Here is a 20478-nt window from a genome sequence, read left to right on the forward strand (position 1 = left end):
TTGTAAGAATTTGCTACCCTATAGAATAATTAAATATCGGCCTCTGGGGTGTCGCGAACGCCCGCAACCTAAGCTACATTTGACAGCTGCCTTGTTGTCATTTAATTTTTGTGCCAGCATCAATAAATACTGTAAGTTGAAAGAGGTTTTGTTATCTTGTAATATCATTGAATATTCAGACACTTAATTGGGAATGGGTATTGATGTCATTCTTTATTTTAGCATAACATATGTAATATAGTGTATGGTACCTACCCATAGTGGGGAGGCGTTGAGACAGGTAACCAACCTTACAGTTACAGGCAAGGCTGAGGTATCGTGTTGTGAAGAGATAAATTTCTCACAGAAAACATGAATTAAATATATTTCTGGACGTTTACGTGGTCTTTATGTTTTTCTTCATCACGAGCGGCAACCCGTTCACTCCTATCACTTACTACCTAATAGGTAGCTACTTAAGTAGCCTAGTAGGCATCATGTGTAAACAAAATAAGCTCCCCTAACACGGTGTTGAACTAAGTGACAGCTACTAGGTAGACACGGGAGTGGGGAAGGGGTAGTCTTTGGGTTAGGAGGGACATGTTGGAGCAATGCAGAGTGAGGGGCCAGGGCTACTGCAGTAGGTTGTACTTCAGAGGGAACATGACAACCAGACTTATTTTTTACCTAACCTAACTTTGGATGCTCTACCCTAAACTTTCAGGAGGGTCCTTCTTGCCTCTGCCCCCAAGTAAGCTGTGACCTCTCACTGTGCATTCCACCCACACAGATGAGTTACAAACTAGTAATATTTATTTTTGTTAAAATAAAATTGAATAGCCTACCTAGTCTTCATCATCATTGATATCCCTAAGCTGAGGGGTCAGTCATAATGCATCTGACATGGGTTTAAGATTTGGATAAGGTTTGTTTATGAACACATTCCCTTGCAGCGGTCAACCAGAGTTGTCAGCAATGGGCCTAGCCTTTGACTAAGAAAATCTACCTGCAAAGGAACATTTATTCCTTTTGTTACAATCCTATCCCAGGAAGCTAAGTTTGAATTAATTGATAGTGGTGGCAAAATAATTAATTGAGCTAAACTTGTGGCACTTTTTACATTTGGATATGTAGGGCAGATGATAGAGGGAGTGCTTAGAGGCTTAAAAGGCCTGAGAATTTTTCTAATTACTATAGACTACCAGCTTGATCTTCATTCCATTCAAACAGCACTGATTCTTCATCTTGGTATGGATATTAAGTTTGCGCATGTGGATTTTAGCGCTTCTGCTTCACCCATGCAACTGACACCAAATAAAAAAATTCTGATTTTATACTGGTTTTCTCAGCCAGAACTTCTTAAGACACTGGCCTTTAACCTTCAGGTTGATAGTTTTGGTGTGCATGATTGATTTTGTGTTATTCTTATGAGCCAGCAGAAATACTGGTATACTTATACTATTTGGAATAGAAAGACTTGTTCAATATCTTACAGGTGTTAATTATCATTTTTTATTTTACTTGCAGAAATTTGTATCCTGCTTTAGGAAAAAAAACCGGAGAGTGATTCTGAATGTAGTCATAGTTTAAAATTGACTGATTGGGAAATACCGTTGAAATTTCATGACGTAAATCTACATAAATCTTGAATCATGATTCATAGCCTGTTCATTATCAATTCCTCAGGGTAAGAATTTATTCTGATTTTTTTATTTGTATATGATATTGCATTTTGGTTACATTTTGTAAATAATGATGATGTGTTTTGGTTATATTTTGTCTAAAAATTACTTTTCTCATTGCAATTATGGATGATAAACTGGCTTATATATTTTTTCTTGTTTGCAGGGATGTGTTTATGGAGAAACACTGGAAGAGTGTTATTCCACGCTCAATATGTGATTACTTCTTTGATGCCCAGAGGAAAGCTAACAGCAATGAAGATATTCCACCTGTGATCACAACCCCTCATCACTACCTTATATCAGTGTTGCGAAGCAACTTGTTTTTCATTGCAGTTTGTATGACTGAAGGTGAGATTTTTTGCTTGTTGTCAAAATAGCTCATGTGTGAGGTTTGTCTTAATCCTTCCAGTCACTAGACCTTTGGAATTTTTCCCTTTTCCAGAGCCAAAGTTATTAGAAGTACGTATCATGTTGTACACTGTTTGTTAAGTTACTATGCATGTTTTGATACTCATTCTGGTTTAGTTTTGAGGCAGAATGACTGGACTGTTGTGTTATATTAATAAACAAAAGTCACTGCAGCAAATAGTCAAAGTACTAAATTGGAAATTCCCAAATAAGTCGCTTTGGTTCATTATAAATAACTCTGTGGTTGGATTTTGGATGTTAATCATAAGTGATCCAAAGGGTTATATCCTTGGTAACTAAGTTCAGTGAAAATAATCCTCAGGTTAAGTGAGGATACCATTTAATTTTAGATTTTTAGATTCATGGAGGAAAATTCCTGTAACATTTTGAGCATAGAGTATATTCCTTGATACTAATTTCCCACTTATCAACTTAGTTACCTTTGTGTGTCTAATCAGACATCTTCCATGGAGAAGAAAAGGTTCATGAAATGGTATTAGTCTGAAAATTACAAAATGAAATATTATGGTAGTAATTAGCTTTATTATCATATTACATATATTGATTCCAACTGTTACCTTAAACCATTTTTCTTTTTTCAGTTCCTCCTCTCTTTGTTATCGAGTTTCTTCACCGTGTAGTGGACACCTTTGAGGATTATTTTGGTGAATGCACGGAATCCATCATCAAAGAGCACTATGTTGTTGTGTATGAGGTGAGATTTTTTTTGTTGGGTTAATTGCATGTGTTGAGGGGAATCAACCTTTCTCTATTTTCGTGTGAAGTAGAATTAAGGCACTATGATATGATCTAAGGAGAATTTTCAGTGTAAATGTCTTTTGCCATTTGAGCACCTTGTCTGTTTCTTGTAATTTAAATATGTAATTTAAAATTGGGACTTATCTGTTTGAGAGAGTAAAAGTATGGATACCATTTAGCAAAATTTATTTATTTCTAAAATTTAACTCTTTGAGATTGTTTATGTCCTTTGCAGTACTTCCAAACTGTGAAATTTTGATAACTGCAAATGATGCTATTTGTAGAAAATTCTGATTAATTTTGCCTTTTAATTTTTGTTGTTTACCATTTTTATTTTACTAAAGTGAAATGAAACTAATACTGTCATTATACATTAAGAAATAGATTTAAAGCAAGTGGTGAAAAAAATAGTGTGGTACCCAAAAGGGCAAAAGGGTCAGAGAGTGATGTGTCACAGATGAATTTTGGGAACTTCTGAAAAATCAAATTGTTAGGAGAAGTTTCCTCAAGAAATTCATTCCAGATGTTTTGAATAAGGAAGTCCAGCTCCATGAGAGTTTAAGTATTTTAGCCAGGTAGTAGTTTGGTTCATCTACTTAAAATACAGTACATAATTTGTTTAATGATATGCATCAGTTGAAAAAGTTTTGCTCATGACATACTATTGCTGAAGCCCAAAATACAGTAAAGTACATATTTGTAATTTACAAATTACAGTAATTATTTTTTTTATATTGTACATAGTAAGAAATGTTCATGCATCTGAATTGGGACATAAGAAGATAGTATTTATTTGTCATTGATATGTTAACTTTTTTTAAGTATGGTTCTAGATGTTGGGTCTATTCTCTAGCTTGGCCTCAAATTACATTTTCTAATTTTTCAGTTACTGGATGAGATGCTAGATAATGGTTTCCCATTAGCCACTGAAAGCAATATATTGAAGGAACTGATTAAACCTCCCAACATTTTAAGGACCATAGCAAACACTGTGACAGGAAAATCTAAGTATGTTTACTTTTGTTTATATTAATCTGAATATATGGAAATCTCTTTGGAAAGAAATTTGTAACCATTATGTGTTATTTGATGGAAGAAACATTTTGATGATGCATGTATCTTTTATGAATCATATTTGTTACACAATTTCCTGAAAAATTTGCAGTTGGAGATTTTCTTATTCACCCAGTAAAACATAATACTAGGTGGTGAATATTTTTGATGGCAATGCTCATATTCCCATCCTACCTTCCACTGTAAACGTACAGATAAATTGTTTGTTGTAGTTGGAAGCTAAAAAAGTATGGTGGGTCCTGCTTTGTGTGGTTGTAAAAATAATTTGAGTATTTTTTGCCAAAAAATCCCTAAAAAGTTGATTATGAATGTTTGCTATTTCTTTTCTTTCTTGATTCTTAGATTAGAGTTTTTTACCATAATATTTGAAAAATAAACAAAATTTTTAGATTATTATATCTGACTTGTTTCTCATAGATTGAAAAACCTTACTCTAAATGAATTTTTAGTTCAGGAAATTGTGTAGCCTGTATAATGTACAGTAGACTGTGTCTAATTGACTTTTTGTTTCATTATGACAGAGAATATTGGTAAGTTGTTTTGCTGATATTTTGAGAAGTAGTTCCATAGCGGCACCTTTATCACATAAATATGATCAGGGGTTAAGAAAGTCACCTCTTTTGGTAGTTCTGTAACTCGTATGGAATGTTGTAAAATCCAGACTTTATAATATACCTTTGGTGTCTGCACTATTAATTCAGGAATCTTCTCTCATTAGTTTTACTTTTAATAATGTGTTGCACACCTTCTTCAGTAAGCTTGTAAGCCAATGGATAATGATCAGATTTGACGATAGTGTACTGCCAGCACTCTTTGCAGTACGTATAGTGTATGTTAGCAAAGTACTGGAAGTTGAACAAAGCTTAGAAGACAAGCCAGAATTTTTCTCTTAACAGGAAATGTAAACCTTGTACACACTGCCTTATTTACATAGTTTGATTTAATTTGTGGTACTGTACTTTTATATACCCTTTAGAATAATCAGATGTAAGAAATAATTTTCAACAGTTAGAATATTTCTGTAATGGATTTTTGTGGTCTGAGTATTGATATTGTTGGGATATATATTAAAGGATACATTTTGCACTAACTAAACTTAAGAATTAAAATTCTTCAACAAAAAGGGGCTTTTACCATGTTTCCTTGACATTTGTTGACATTGCCATGAAAAATTAAGAGGTATTGTCAAATACATTTGATTTACATACTCCATATTCAGGTGCCTTTAATTGGCAGAACTGATACTGAACATTTGTGCTGTTTTACAATTAATCATGTGCAGGCTGTATTTTAGAGTTTGGGATTAGTATTTTTGTTTGTGGGATTAGTATTTTTGTTTGAGGGGTGCAGAAATTGTGAAAGGAGAGTATAGAGAGATATGCAATGTAAAATAAGGCTTGGTCTGTTATCAATAAACTTTTGAGGCCTATTTGTGTACACTTTGAAGACTGGATAGCCAGTGCTGTGGTCTGGTATTTTGAATTTAGGTTTGCATATAAACGATGGATTCTAATAGAAAAAACTGCAGTTTATAGGGACTACTTCTATTAAAAAGCCACAAGTAGGTTTTCAGAGTTTCATGCTTCATCTTCAGCTTGGTCCCCATGGAAAAGAAAACATTCAAAGATAATTATCCTTAGAGTTTTCGCTTCTCATGTATGTTGTGCAATAATTACTTGTAGACACTGTAATGAAGAAGAAATGTGAAATTGTAAAATTTGTATGTGCCATTTTAATGAAAGGAGTCTTACTTAACTATGGTTTTTTCCTATTTCAATTTAATAATAATATAATACTGGAAGTTCAAGTTATATTAGGAGGAATTAAGCCTACAGAGTGAGTTGGTTAAGGTATACTGTATATATTTCATTATTTTTTATGCTTGTTATACAGAAAGAGATTAATTTTATGCAAGGATTCTTTATTCCTCTTTGTAAAAATAATAATTGTAGGTTGTGTATGTACATTCATATTTATATAGGTAATTACTCATGCACATGGCAGTTTTTCCAGTGGAATTACTTTCCATATGTTTATGCCATAAATGAGGAGATAAATTACTGATTTTCCTCTGACCTGCATTTTTTCTTATATGAAACAATGAATGTACAGTTCATACCCATATTTAAACATGGTTTTGTGGTAATTTTGCTGTAGATTTGATAGAAAACCATGTACCAGTAAACATGTTATTTATTGTTCTACAACTTTTGGTTGCTGTAGTGTATTTCTTGTATATACTACACTTAGAATGTATGATTACAGCAACATTTGTATCTGGTAGAGTTGTTGATTTTCAATGATATGCGAAGACATATGAGTAGTAGTGACTGGTAATTTTTGAAGTTATGACTTACTTGAAATTGTGAGTAGTGGAATGCTTTATATTTTGTGGTACAAACTTTAATGCAGTAATTCTTTGAGGACAGTGTCAGTGCCACCCTCCCCACGGGTCAACTGAGTAACGTACCATGGCGGCGATCAGGGGTCAAGTATACAAATAATGAAGCTTACTTTGATGTAACGGAAGAAGTAGATGCCATCATTGATAAATCTGGTGTCACAGTAGCTGCTGAAATCCAGGGATATGTGCGTATTGCTTTATCTGCACTTTTGAGAACTGCTTTTTTTGTTTGCTTTGTCATACTCATACAAAGTATTGCCTTATTGATCTACTTATGTTGTAAAGTATTAAATATTCTTCTGGTAATTAGGGTTGATGATTTTGTATCAGTTACAGAATTTAATAATGACAGTTGAATAATACTATATGGCATCATATACAGATCAGTAGTTCAGAAATTAGAAACATAAAAATATTTATTTACAGATTGATTGCTGTATCAAGCTAAGTGGCATGCCTGACCTCACCTTGACATTTGTCAACCCGCGGCTGTTTGATGACGTTTCATTCCACCCTTGTGTTAGGCTGAAGCGATGGGAGGTAAGAGGTTTTTCAAATTCTGAGGAAAAGAGATCTTAATGTATCCTAGCATTGAAAACAATTCTCATGTTCTTTAATTCTTAATATTTGCCATTTGTAGAATGGGGTAGTACAGTGGTCCCCCGTATTATCGGGGATGTGTACCAGACCCCTCCGAGAATATTTGGAACCCCTACTAAAAATGCTGAAAATGGCCTATTTTGTTTTTTTCTTGTTTTTTTAATAGTTTTATCACAAAAAGTGCATTTAATGATGAAATTGATAAAAAAACAGGAATTTCTGGATATTTCTCATAGAAAAATACTGCGAATAGGCGAATTTTCTACGAATAATGGGGTGGGAAATGTTCCCAAGAGAAATCCGCGAATGCTTGCATCCGCAAATCCGGAGAATGCGAACACAGTGGGTCCACTGTATTCGGATTCAATGGTGGATGGTATACAGTAGTCAAGAGGGTATTGGTTGCTTCTGTGAGGAGCACCAGCACTTTTAAATTGTCTAACACTATACATTGAAGAAGTGGTTACATATAGTACTTTAATATTTATAATGTTGGTTGATGGTTATACTCTTTTGTGTCAGTAGCTGGAAAGCAAGAAATCTACTTACAATAAAATGGTAGTAAGTTTGGTCTGACCTACAAATATTAAATACTTTTAGTTTACAAGACCATATTTCCTTCATAGTTGGGATACTTCTGGCTTAATGTTACTGAAGATAACTTATATACAGTATGTAGATTGTGTAAAATTACTTTTTGTACATGAACTTCCCTGACAGATATATACTTAGCTATAGTCTCCGACGTTCCCGACAGAATTTCAATCTCGCGGCACACGCGACAGGTAGGTCAGGTGGTCTACCTTACCCCCCGCACGCTGGGTGGCGGATGTACGAACCACTCCGTAAGCTTGTCAGATTTTTCTCTTTCGCGGGAACGATAACAACTGTTGTCGGTTCCTCTCGATAGTTTTTCGATTCTCGCTTGCCTGGAGTTAATTTGGACTTCTTTTGGTGACGTATTCGCTTTGTTTGGCTTGGCATACGCTGATTGTGGACCGGTTTGATTTTGAGTTTTATTTTCTTTAACGATGTCTGATCTAGATTCGGTAGTTAAAACTTCGGTTTTGTTTAGGGTTTGCGTGAATGAAGGATGTAAGGTGAGGTTGCCGAAAGCTTCGGTAGACCCCCCCACACGGTTTTGCATGAAATGCAGGGGAATGAATGTTCTTTTGCTAACCCTTGTAGTGGAATGTAAGGGATTGAATGAAGAAGAATATAAGGCTCTCTCTTCTTATGTTAGGAAGTTGGAACGTGATAGAGTGCGTAAGGCTTCCTCTAGAAGTTCTAGCAGATCTAGAATGAGTGAGTTGGATGTGGATCCTAATAGTACTAACGTAGAATTAGAACCTTCTTCCCAAGTTGCAGCCCCGGCTCCCCGCACCGAAGCCGAAGATTCGCCTTCGGAGGCGGCAGCTCTGAAAGCCACGAATCGTTCTATGGATCAGAAGATTCGTCAGTTGGAAGGTAAGGAGAGTGTTAGTGATCAGTGCAGTGTCCCCAGTATTGTAGGGTGCGTCTGCGTCCTTACCGGCTCCATTAGTGCCATCTAGGCCTAGGGCTAGGGAGAGCCCCCACCGGTCAGGCGTCCCTCGGCAGATCCTGAAGTACGCTCCCAGGCTGCCTCGGATCGCTACAAGAAGGAGCTCCTACGCCAATGCTTCTCCTTCGTCGTCGTCCTCCCTCTCCGAAGAGAGGTTGGAACTCCCCGGATGCGTCGCGCCGACGAATTGAAGAGGGCTTGGAAGGCTCCCTGCAGTCCTTTGGCTTCTAGTCCGGAGGTTTTCCCGGAAGAATCGTCGGGGGAGGAGGCTTTTTTCGCGAAGAAACCCAAGAAATCCTGTGAATCGTTCTTCTTCTCCGCTCCGCGCTCGGCGCCCTGCTTCCGAGGAAGAGCAAGAAGATTCTCCTACGAGAGTACTCGCGGGACTTCAAGCTCAGATCACGGCGCTAGCAGACTCTCTAGCAGTTAAGATCACGTAGGAAGAAGGACGTTTCTCTTCCGATCAAGAGATCTAGGGCGCCCGCTCTTCAGAGGATCGTTCTCCTTCATATGGGGAGGTTTCGTATGAAGGTGGGGGCTCGCGTGAGCGCCCTCGCTCGCGTGAGCGCCCTCGCTCGCCTGGCTCTCTTTCGATTTCAAGGCGCCAAACATCGGTAGGACGCTCTATGGAGAAAGAAGTTTTTTCTCCAGATTGGATTCCCGCTTCCGGTAAGCGCACTGCACCTGCTCATCACGCGATTTCTTCAACTCCCTCGCGTGAGACTTCTCCTCAGCAGCCTCAAGATTCTAGAAGGCGCCTTATACAAGTAGGCGTTCTTCTTCCAGATGTCACTCTCCTCGAGTGTCGGATCGTGACTTCTCTCCTGACAGGCATCTAGAGTCTGGTAGGAGTCGTGTGGCATGATAGACGGCCTACTGTTAGCCGCTCCCCGCAAGGTAGGCGCCAAGAGCCTACTGCACATAGATCTCCTAGTAGGCGCTCGTCTCTTTTAAGGCGTCATACTCCTGATTATTCTCCTAGGGGCAGACAACAAGAGTCTTTCAAGCGCCCTTATCCGTGTAGACGCTCTCCCGCTTCTAGGCGCACTTCTCCTGACCGTTTTTGGTGCTCTTGGTGGGCACCAGGAATCCCGGAAGCGCCCTTCTCCAAGTAGGCTCTCGTTAGTTTTGAAGCGCCCTTCTCCTGAATGTTACCCTCTTGTTAGACGTCAAGAGTCTCGCAAGCAGCCTTCTCCTAGTAGGCGCATTTCGCCTTCCAGTCGAAACTTCCGTTGATCGTACGCAACTGGACAGGTATGGAGAGCCGCGCAAGCGCTCTGCTCTCGATAGGCGCTCTTCTCCTGGCAGCCGCTCGCCTCAGGATAGGCGCATAGAGTATAGTAGTGGCGCTCGCCTCCTCGTAACGCGCCCTGTGGATATTTCCGAGGATTCTCGGAGTAGGAGCCCTACCTCTCCTTCGGCTGAGATTCCGGATACCTCGAAGAGGGAGTCTCATCGTAGACATCCCAGATCTTCTCATCGTTCTCCAGTGGATGTGAACTCTTCTAAGAGAGGGCGTTCTCCAACCTCTCGCTCAACTCCTGCTAGGATCCCTTCGTCACCTAAGGATCTTCCGCGCTCGCCTCGACAAGACGTCCTAGAAGGTTCGGATGAGGAACCGAACACTTCTGCTGCTGTCTCTTCTTACAAGAAGCTTACAGAGCTACTTTTACAAGTTTTTGGGGATTCCCTTACTCCTACGGCTCCTCCTTCTCCTCACTCACTTTTTTCAACGGCGAAGACAGCGAAGAGTTCTTCTTGTGTGAGGATGAAGCCAACTCTTTCAATGAAGAAGGCACTGAGGAGTTTTGGTTCCTGGATGGCTTCCAAAGAAGAAGCGGGGAAAACGATGTTCGCTTTTCCTCCTTCGAAGTTATCAGGACGCGCTGGTTTCTGGTACGAAACAGGAGAGCCCTTAGGATTGGGTCTACCGTCTTCAGCGCTTGATTCGGATTTTTCAGGCGCTGGTAGATTCGACAAGGAGAACTGCCCTTAACTCTGCTAAGACGACTTGGGCAATGAATGAATTGGATCATTTGCTCAAAGGTATGTTTAGAGTGCTAGAAGTATTTAACTTCCTTGATTGGTCGTTGGGAGTCCTAGCCAAGAAAATTGAAGTGCCAGAGTCAATTTCGCCAGAAGATCTTATGTGTGTTTTGTCTTGTATGGACAAGTCGGTAAGAGACGGAGCGAGTGAAATCGCCTCCCTTTATGGGGCCGGGATCGTGAAGAAGAGGTCGGTTTATTTATTGTTCCTTCTTAACGAAGTCGGTCTCCCATGCTCAGAGGTCTTCTTTGCAGTTTTGCTCCTCTGTCTACTCAGTTGTTCCCGAAACATCGAGTGCAGACATTTCGAGGTCACTTTCGGCCAAAGCCACCCAGGACCTTTTGGCACAGTCGGCAAGAAACCTCGCCCTTCCTTCCCTACCAAGGCTAAGAAGGAAAAGGCAAGTGTTCGAGAACCCTTTCGAGGGGCATCTTCATCAAGAACCTCTACGTTTAGAGGTCGTAGACCTTCAAGAAGGGGTAAGACTTTCGCCAAGTCTGTTAAAGCCCCCAAATAACTTGCAAGTCCTTCAAACAACGGTGGGCGCCAGACTCTTAGAGTTTGCAGAAGTCTGGGCCCAAAAAGGGGCGGATCCTTGGACCCTTTCTATTTTGAGGAGAGGTTACCTCATCCCTTTCGTCGAAAGACCTCCCTTGACGACCATCCCAAGGGAACTGACGGCCAGGTACAGAGACCCCATCATGAATCAAGCTCTCCATCTAGCAGTAGATCAGATGCTGGAGAAGGGGGCTATCGAACTAGTGACAGACCATCATTCATCGGGCTTCTACAACCGCCGTTTTCCTAGTCCGAAGTCCTCAGGGGGATGGAGACCGTGTTGGATGTAAGCGCCCTGAACTTCTTCGTAGAAAAGAAGAAGTTCACGATGGAAACGCCTTCATCAGTGCTGGCAGCACTTCGTCCAGGGGACTGGATGGTTTCCTTGGATTTACAGGACGCTTACTCCCACGTACCGATCCATCCTTCCTCGAGGAAGTTTCTCAGATTCATGATGGGGGAAAATTTTTTCAGTTCAGGGCTGCTGTGTTTCGGCCTCTCGACGGCCCCTCAAGTGTTCACGGGATTTTGAGGAATGTGGCTCAATGGCTTCATTTGAAAGGGGTGAGGATATCCATGTACCTCGACGATTGGCTAATAAGGGCCAATTCAGAAGATCGTTGTTTGAAGGACTTACAAGTAACTTTAGAATTGACGAAGGCTTTGGGACTTCTCGTCAATTTCAAGAAGTCATCACTAATTCCGAGCAAGAGTGTGTGTATCTCGGGATACAGATGAACTCTCTGAGTTTTTTCGGGCACCCTTCCCGCAGGGGAAAAAGGATAGCCCGAGGATTCGAGAGAGTAACAACCTTCTTAGGGAAAGAAGTATGCACAGTGAGGGAGTGGATGAGTATGCTGGGGACGCTCTCCTCTCTGGAGCAATTTGTTTCCCCTAGGAAGGTTGCACCTGAGACCGCTCAAATTCTTTCTTCATCGGAATTGGAGTCGTCGTTCTCAGGATTTGACGTTCTCCCAGGACATCAAGAAACATCTCTTATGGTGGACAGATCCCAACCTCTTTGCGAAGGGACTGTCTCTTCAATCACAGACCCCAACCTGGTGTTGTTCTCCGACGCGTCGGACATGGGGTGGGGTGCAACTCTGGGAACCAGCGAAGTGTCAGGTACCTGGGTGGGGGACCAGGTAGCCTGGCACATCAACAGAAAGGAGTTGATGGCTGTGTGGTTGGCTCTGAAGGCTTTCGAGCCCAAAGTCAGAAGATCGGTAGTGCAGGTCAACGCGGACAACACTACAGCTCTGGCATATATCAGGAAAACAGGGGGGACGCATTCCTTCTCCCTGTACGAGACAGCAGAGACCTTCTTCTGTGGGCAAGAAAGAGGAATCAAGCTTCTCACCAGGTTCGTGCAGGGAGAAAGGAATGTAAGAGCAGATCTCTCAGCAGGGCAAAGATCAGGTCCTTCCCACAGAGTGGACCCTTCATCTGGATGTATGCCAGAGCCTGTGGAAGTTATGGGGCAGGCCACACTAGACCTCTTTGCCACGTCAAAGAACAAGAGGCTGGATCCTTACTGCTCTCCGATATCGGATCCAGAGGCAGTAGCAATAGATGCTCTTCTTCTAGACTGGAACGGACTCGACGTCTACGCGTTTCCCCCCTTCAAGATCCTGGGGCTAACCATCAAGAAGTTCGTAGAGTCCGATTCAACGAGAATGACCTTAATCGCTCCCTTTTGGCCGGCCCAAGAATGGTTCACAGAGGTACTGGAATGGTTGGTGGACCTTCCAAGATCGCTCCCGCTAAGGAGCGATCTACTCAGACACCCCACTTCGACAGGTACCACAAAAATCTCCTCGCTCTCAGTCTGACTGGCTTCAGACTGTCCAAAGTTTGGTCAGAGCGAAAGGCTTTTCAGCAACAGCTGCTAAAGCAATCGCAAGAGCGAGGAGACCTTCCACCTTGCGTGTATACCAGTCAAAGTGGGATGTCTTCAGACGTTGGTGCAAGAGGAAGAACATTTCCTCTTCCAGTACCTCTGTGACCCAAATTGCGGATTTCCTTATTTTCCTCAAAGAAGAATGTCATCTGGTTGTGTCAACTATTATAAGGGATACCGCAGTATGTTGCGGCGGTATTTCGGCATAGAGGCTTAAATATATCCGATGATAAGGACCTGCATGATCTTATTAGATCATTTGAAACCATTAAGCGTCCTCATATAGTACCGAACTGGAATCTAGACGTAGTTCTACATTCCTTGGATCGTCTAGATTCGAACCTCCTGGCTTAGCCTCTTTCAAGGATCTGACGAAGAAGGCTATCTTCCTTTTGGCCCTAGCTACAGCTAAGAGAGTGAGTGAGCTCCAAGCTATTGAGGGCAATGTAGGGTTTAAGGAAGATTCTATGGTGTGTTCGTTTCTTCCAAGTTTCCTTGCAAGAATGAAAACCCATCACGCCCTTGGCCCAGGAGCTTTGAAGTTTCGTAGTTTATCTTTTCTAGTAGGGGAAGAGCCTGAAAGAACTCTTTGCCCTATGAGAATTATGAAGTATTTCCTTAAGAGGAAGGAACAACTTAAGGCTAATCAAGATGTGCTTTGTGCTCCGTAAAGGACCCCACTCCCCGCCCATGTCGAAGAATGCTCTTTGCCTTTTTTCTGAGAAGCCTTATACAGAGGCACACAGTTGCTGTAAGGAAGAACATTTTAGACTACTGAAAGTGAAAGCTCACGAGGTGAGAGCCATCGCAACTTCGCTTGCATTCAGAAAATATGTCTGTGCTGGAACTTGATGGAGGGCGACTTTTTGGAGATGCCAATCGGTTTTTCGCAAACCACTACCTACGTGATGTAAAAAATCACATATGATAAATGCTTCGCCTTGGGTCCTTTCGTATCGCGGATTCGGTGCTGGGGCAGGGAGCTGAAACTTATCCTGTGTAAATTTTTTATATGTTACCCTATATTTTATATTGTTGTTTTTTGGTTGCTGAAAGAGGTTGCAGGAGGCACCTCTTTTTGTCGTAATATTAACCCTTTGTATTTTGGTTAGGTGGTCTGGTGGGTTTTGGCTCCTTGCAGAGGTAGTGGTAAGGATCTGTTAGGTAAGCGGACAGGTCCCTCTAACAGCATCCGACTTGGATTCTACCACAATAGGGGATCACATATCCCAGTGGTAGATCCGAGAGTCTTCAGCATCAGGTCACGTCCTAGCTGTAGCTCTCCACGGCAATGCAGACTCAGAGATAGTATCTATGAAGTCTTCATCCTGAAAAGGTGAGAACCAAGGTTTTTATATCCTACAACATTAGTTGTTTCCCGTCTTACCTGTATTATTGAGCTGTCTCTACCCTCCACCAAGGGTGCCAATCAGCTAAGTATATATCTGTCAGGGAAGTTCATGCACACAAATGATATGGTTAACAACTACAATAAGTGGTTACAATACTTACCTGGCAGATATATACGAATTAATGGCCCACCCAGCCTCCCCTCAGGAGACAGGTGAAGAGAAAAAATCTGACAAGCTTACGGGAGTGGTTCGTACATCCGCCAACCCAGCGGCGGGTAAGGTAGACCACCTGACCTAGCTAGCCTGTCGCGTGTGCCGCGAGATTTGAAATTCTGTCGGGAACGTCGGAGACTATAGCTAAGTATATATCTGCCAGGTAAGTATGTACAAAACTTTATTGTAGTTTAACAATATCATTTTACCATCCACAGTCCGAGCGAGTTCTGTCATTCATTCCCCCTGATGGAAACTCCAGGCTTTTGTCTTACCACATTGGATCCCAGTCCGTTGTTGCCATTCCAGTCTACATCAGGCATAATATTTCATTTAGAGACGTGGGGGGAGGACGACTAGACATCACTGTAGGGCCCAAACAAACAATGGGTCGAGTAGTAAGTATAGTCTTGGTCTTATGTGAGTTTCAGAGAGATACAATAACTAGTAAGTAATTTGAAGTCATTTTACCTTTATTGTGTATTTCATCAAGTTTATAACTGTTATTTAACTTCAGATTGATTGGTATCTGTTTCCTAGATCTCTGTAGATGTGTATTTGAATTACGTAGTCAGCTGCTCTGTCCTTGGATGTATAAAATTGATAAAGAATGGTAATAATTGTGTTTCAGGTTGAAGGTGTTATATTAGAAGTTCCTATGCCGAAATGCGTATTAAACTGCAATTTGACTGTGAACCAGGGAAAATATACCTTTGACCCAGTGTCCAAGGTGTTACGGTGGGATTTAGGTCGCATTGATCCAACTAAACTCCCTAACATTCGGGGAAATGTAAGTTTACATTCTATTTTTAAGAAATATTTAATGGAGAAATTTGTATTTATTTGTTTAGTCACATAATTGCAGAGAGAGAAAACTGATGTTCATTATGGAATCCATTGGTGAAAAACTTGTCTATTTGAATAGTTTTTGTGAATTCGAGTACATACTTACCGTAATACTTTACAAATGATGAGAAGGATTTCTTCTGCTGAAAGAGGTAGTTTAACTGGCGACATCAATTCGTTCCAAAGTTGGCATGTTTTTATCAGTAAGAAAGACTAAACCTGTCTTTTGGATGTTTTCTGATAAATACTTTTATGCTAGGAATTATAGTTAATTTACAAGAGAAATTTATGAGTAATTCCTTTGCTTTAGAATTATTTCCATATCAATTTCATTGTAAAGTTACTTTCATATTATTGACTGGCTCTGATTTATTTGCTTTTGCTCTATCATTCTAGTTAATGAAAAGCATTAATTGCCTAAGCTAGTGCAACTTGTGAAGGTTTGTCTTGGTTATGAATTCTCCAAATCTCAAGTTCATGTAAACTATGATAGTACCGTAATTTCTTTTCAGATTAGTATACAGAGTGGATCCCCTCCTCCTGAAAGCAACCCACCAATAAATGTAAGTACTATTTTCCAAATTTTAGCTTTGTTTTCTTTAACTTATTTTAAAGGTATAAGGAACCTTATTCAAATAATCACTCTGTAACATTTTGTTATCTAAAGCAATGCTTTCCAATTTCTATAGCATCTCAAGAAAACTGCTGATCTCTGCAGAACATTGGTTCATACGTTACAGATATGAAGCATCTCCAATTATTCTAGATCTTTTTATTTCAGCTAAATTGTTATTTATGAAATTAGTATGATTTTTATTTCTTATGCATGATACGTAGTACATTATCTGGGGCTAAGGTCCATATTGATTCGGTTTCTAATGCGTGTGAAATTTGTCTTTCATAATACACATTAACAATTGAAGTGATGAAAAAAAGACACATTAACAATTGACGTGATGAAAAAAAGAGATGTTCAGTGCCTTTGGGGTTGGTCTTTGGTCCCAAATTATCATCCTTCCATCTGCCTTAACCCACTGATGCCCAAAATTCAACAGCTCCATCATTAGCACCCTCTAAATAATTATTGCATATCACTACATTTTATTGATTATGTTCTGCCATCAGGTGGGAAGTACCACTTGCTACGTGTCTCGTATGGCACATTGTACAGTGGATAGTACTAAGGTTCTTGATTGCATTCTTTCAGCCGAAGCAGCATTGGTTTCTGTCTTTTATTTTCTTTCATTCTTTTTTCCCTCTTCCCACTTAGCCATCTAACTTCTCCAATTTTTTTATCCTTCATTTAAGAAAAACCCATTTGTGGCCTTGTGAGTGTGAAAATGTGACTTGGTGGTCTCATTCATAATAACCAATTAAGTAGATATGGTTTGCAGTTAAGAAGGAATTTATCAGAGTTTTCATTGAAAATTGATTTTACATAATAAGTGATTTGAGGCTGATTTTCTTTTATAAAGAACACATATACCATATAAGGATTTAGAGCATTTGGCAAAAACAGTACATATAAACTTGTAACCTTTTATTTAATCTGTAAAATGTACTCTATCTCTTAGATAATAACTTTATAATCTTAAATTAAACCTAAAATAAATTACTCTTTACAGGTACAGTTTACAATCACACAGCTTGCGGTATCAGGTTTAAAAGTCAATCGCTTAGACATTTATGGAGAGAAGTACAAACCTTTCAAGGGAGTTAAGTATATTACCAAAGCTGGCCGCTTCCAGGTGCGAACTTGAGGTATCTGTTGAGTAATAGAGTCCTTTAAGATTTTACTTCAAATTATTTTCATAACTTAGGAGGAAGAATTGCTAGGATACTCAAAGGTGCAGCATCATCATACACATGACAGTGTCACATTAATGCTAAATTTGTATTGTTTGTGAATTTTTCCTTTGTATGTGTGCCTTAATTTGTCATTCAAGTATTGTGCTGTTATTTATAAGGTGAATAGCTAGTAGAGTATAAATAGCAAAACACCATTACCAAAAAGGAACACTATTTTGTCTTTTTTATTATATTAAAGATGATTATGTATAGCATAATATTTTTCCCAAAAACTGCAATGTTCACATTCCTGAACCTAGTGTGGTTTTGCAGAATTACGTATTTGTTTAATTCATAAGGCATTCATTATAGTTCCCATGATATACAGATATATTTATGTATAAAATATCAGTTTGGGAAATGTAGTTACATTTCAAAGATTTAGGGGAAATTTGTTTCAGTTTAATTGTTTTAGTGTAACTTGGCAGATTTATTATTTATTCCAGGAAGTGTTTTGGACACTTATAGGGAATTACTGTTTAAATTAAATTTACTGAATACTGATTATTATAATTGTCCAGTAACCCAACTACCCATCATTAGGCAATGACTAAAAAATCCTCCTGTTCATAAATCTTTGCAACCTTGAACAACTGGAAGTCACTTGCTTGTGGTCTCCTATAATATTGTTGCTGAGGTATGATATATTTTGTAATGAGAGAATTATCATATACAAAAAGTTGTGTGCAAAAACTCAACTGCCTTCCCAGTTAGTAAGCCCTACGATTCATTGTTAGGAAGAGTTTTTGGAAGTGGGAGATGATAGTTGAGAAAAGCGGGAGAGAATTTATGAAAAGCAAATTGATTGTAAAAAGTCAGCTGAAAAAATTTGATCATGAAAATGGGAACAAGGGATAGAATATATTAACACAGTGGATTAGCATTGAGGAATTGTTAGGAATCAGCTTCAGCTATTATGTAAAAAAATGGATTATAAAAGTTAATCTAGTTGTGTAGGACACTTTGCTAACAGGTATATTTACCAAACCCTGTCAGAGCGCCTCAGTGGCAAGTGGCATGGTTGATATGGTGTTTGCGTTCCAGAGGTCGCGGGTTCGATTCTCGGCCATTCCATTGAGGAGTGAGAGATGTGAATTTCTGGTGACAGAAGTTCACTCTCGACGTGGTTCGGAAGTCACGTAAAGCCGTTGGTCCCGTTGCTGAATAACCACTGGTTCCATGCAACGTAAAGCACCATACAAACAAACAAACAAACCCTGTCATGATGATAGAAATGTTTGTAGTTATACAGAATACTATTAAGTGGCCAAGATGTCTGAGGGGGTAAACGTCAATGAATTCTTTATTTGCCAAATTCTGTATGTGACATATTTTGAAAAGGAAATTTTTGTTGATGAATTATGCTTGTGAAAACTCCATGGTCCTAATTACATTTTTATTTAATTTTAATTTCTTAAATGTTTAACTTCTTTAACTGCTTCCGTTTTCCTAAAATGCAAGAATAAATAATTTTGGCAGACCTTGGGACTCAGTTGTCTCCTTAATAGACTTTATATGATAATAATGATGACAGTAACAAGGTTCTAACCTAAGAATCACTGCTTGTTAGCTTAAACTGTGTATAATATCATCAGAAAACCCTGGCTTAATGTTCATTTTGCTGAAACTTAATTTGTTGGTCTTGAATCCCCATCTTTTAAGATTACTGAGAGTAAATTTGGTGTAGATATGACCTCCCCCTGGTATAATTTTGCAGAAAAGATGGGTAGTTGGTATTATTAGGATACTTTAGATTATAAAATAGAATTTTTTGTGTGCAGCAGTCAAGTCGATGCTTCATTTTTATTAAGTTTCAGAATTTAGATAACTGATCTTTTTCAAAGATCAGGCAACTAATGATGATTGGTTGTTCTAAAATGTTTGTGATTTGCTTTGCATTAAGGTTTTTCCTATGAAAACTGTCAAATTTTTTGCTTCTGACATTAAATATTGTGCTTAAATATGCTTTCTTAACTATTTTGCTTCACTGGTACAGTTGTTAAAATCTATTAATATTCTTTACTCAACGTTGAACAGCATTACCTTTATAGAAAAAGTATTAGTTCCATGATAGTATTCCTAATACTAACATCTCAAAATGATGATTTTCTATCTTGTACATTATTTCTTTTTAATTGTACCTTTAAGATAGTATATGTTTATGTGAAGCTTCATGTGTTGAACCTTCTCTGCAAATCATTAAGTTACAATTCTTTTAGAATATTGACTTCAGTATTTGGATATCAGCAAGTTAGCGCTTGATACATGGAACACTATTCCACTTGTATGTTTTATACATTACTAATTTTTTCAGAAAATAGCATCTTATTGCAGTTGACTGCTATGTGAAAAGTTTAAGTTGACCATTTTGATGAGGTAAGCATTGTTAAATAAACCTAGATATTACAAACACAGCGTAAATAACTGATAGAACTCTCTTTATTCCCTGTGTGTTACTTTCTTACTTGTTACTTACATTTGCTACTTGTCAAAGCCATTATGAAGCCATGCTGTCATGAAATATGCTTTGTATGCACCCAACCTCAGGTTTTTATAATCAGGTTGAATTTATTGTTATGTAGATAAAATTTTATTTGCAGAAATAACTTGGTTTTCTCATGGTTGTTTTGCTTAATCATTTTTAATTCTTTGCTTGTCCATATAATATTTGCTTGTATCATTTTGCTGGAAAATGCTATAGTGTAACTTTAAAATGAATAATCTTAAATTCAAGCTTTTTGGTTTTACTTTTCTTTTTTTATTGTTTTTAACCTAAATGTTATTACTTTGCAAAATTCAGTTTCATCCAAAGACAGGTGTTGGAACCTGAATGATCGTTTAGGCCAATAATTTCATCTTAAGCAATCCTCTTCATGGGTAACGGTTATAAAGGGAAACATTCCATATCTGAGAATTTGTTGCAGAAAGCTTAAATGATAAGAATTTGTTGCCAAAAGCTTAAATGACTTATTTCCTTGTATAATATTCCTGGGAAAGAGAGTGGAGTTACACCTAACAATTCTTGACAAAATCTCATTCAAATGCATATGTTGATACTCAGAAGCACAAGAAAAACATGATAATCCCATTGTAGCAAAGGAAATATATTCCTATGAGTGTAAATAGTGAGGTATGTTGTGGTCAAGAATCTCAGCTGTTGGTATTTTGCATATGTTTGGTTTATATTGAATAAAGAGTTTAATGGAGCCAGTAATAGGTTATTATTTCTTCCCTAGGTTATTAATTCTTCCCTGAATATAAG

At 38.8% G+C, this 20478-nt stretch overlaps 1 protein-coding gene across 1 annotated transcript; it reads left to right on the forward strand.

The window, feature by feature from the left end:
• Positions 1-19: 19 nt before the first annotated feature.
• On the forward strand, positions 20-20430 carry LOC135199213 (AP-3 complex subunit mu-1-like). Its single transcript, XM_064227083.1, has 11 exons — positions 20-131; positions 1507-1666; positions 1828-2012; positions 2675-2787; positions 3718-3839; positions 6335-6494; positions 6736-6849; positions 14741-14920; positions 15154-15312; positions 15881-15931; positions 16994-20430. Exons 2-11 carry the CDS (start codon positions 1632-1634, stop codon positions 17126-17128), a joined length of 1254 nt encoding a protein of 417 aa, XP_064083153.1. The 5' UTR covers positions 20-131; positions 1507-1631; the 3' UTR covers positions 17129-20430.
• Positions 20431-20478: the final 48 nt, after the last annotated feature.

Source organism: Macrobrachium nipponense, chromosome 23 (assembly GCF_015104395.2).
Source record: "Macrobrachium nipponense isolate FS-2020 chromosome 23, ASM1510439v2, whole genome shotgun sequence".
Classification (NCBI taxonomy): domain Eukaryota; kingdom Metazoa; phylum Arthropoda; class Malacostraca; order Decapoda; family Palaemonidae; genus Macrobrachium; species Macrobrachium nipponense.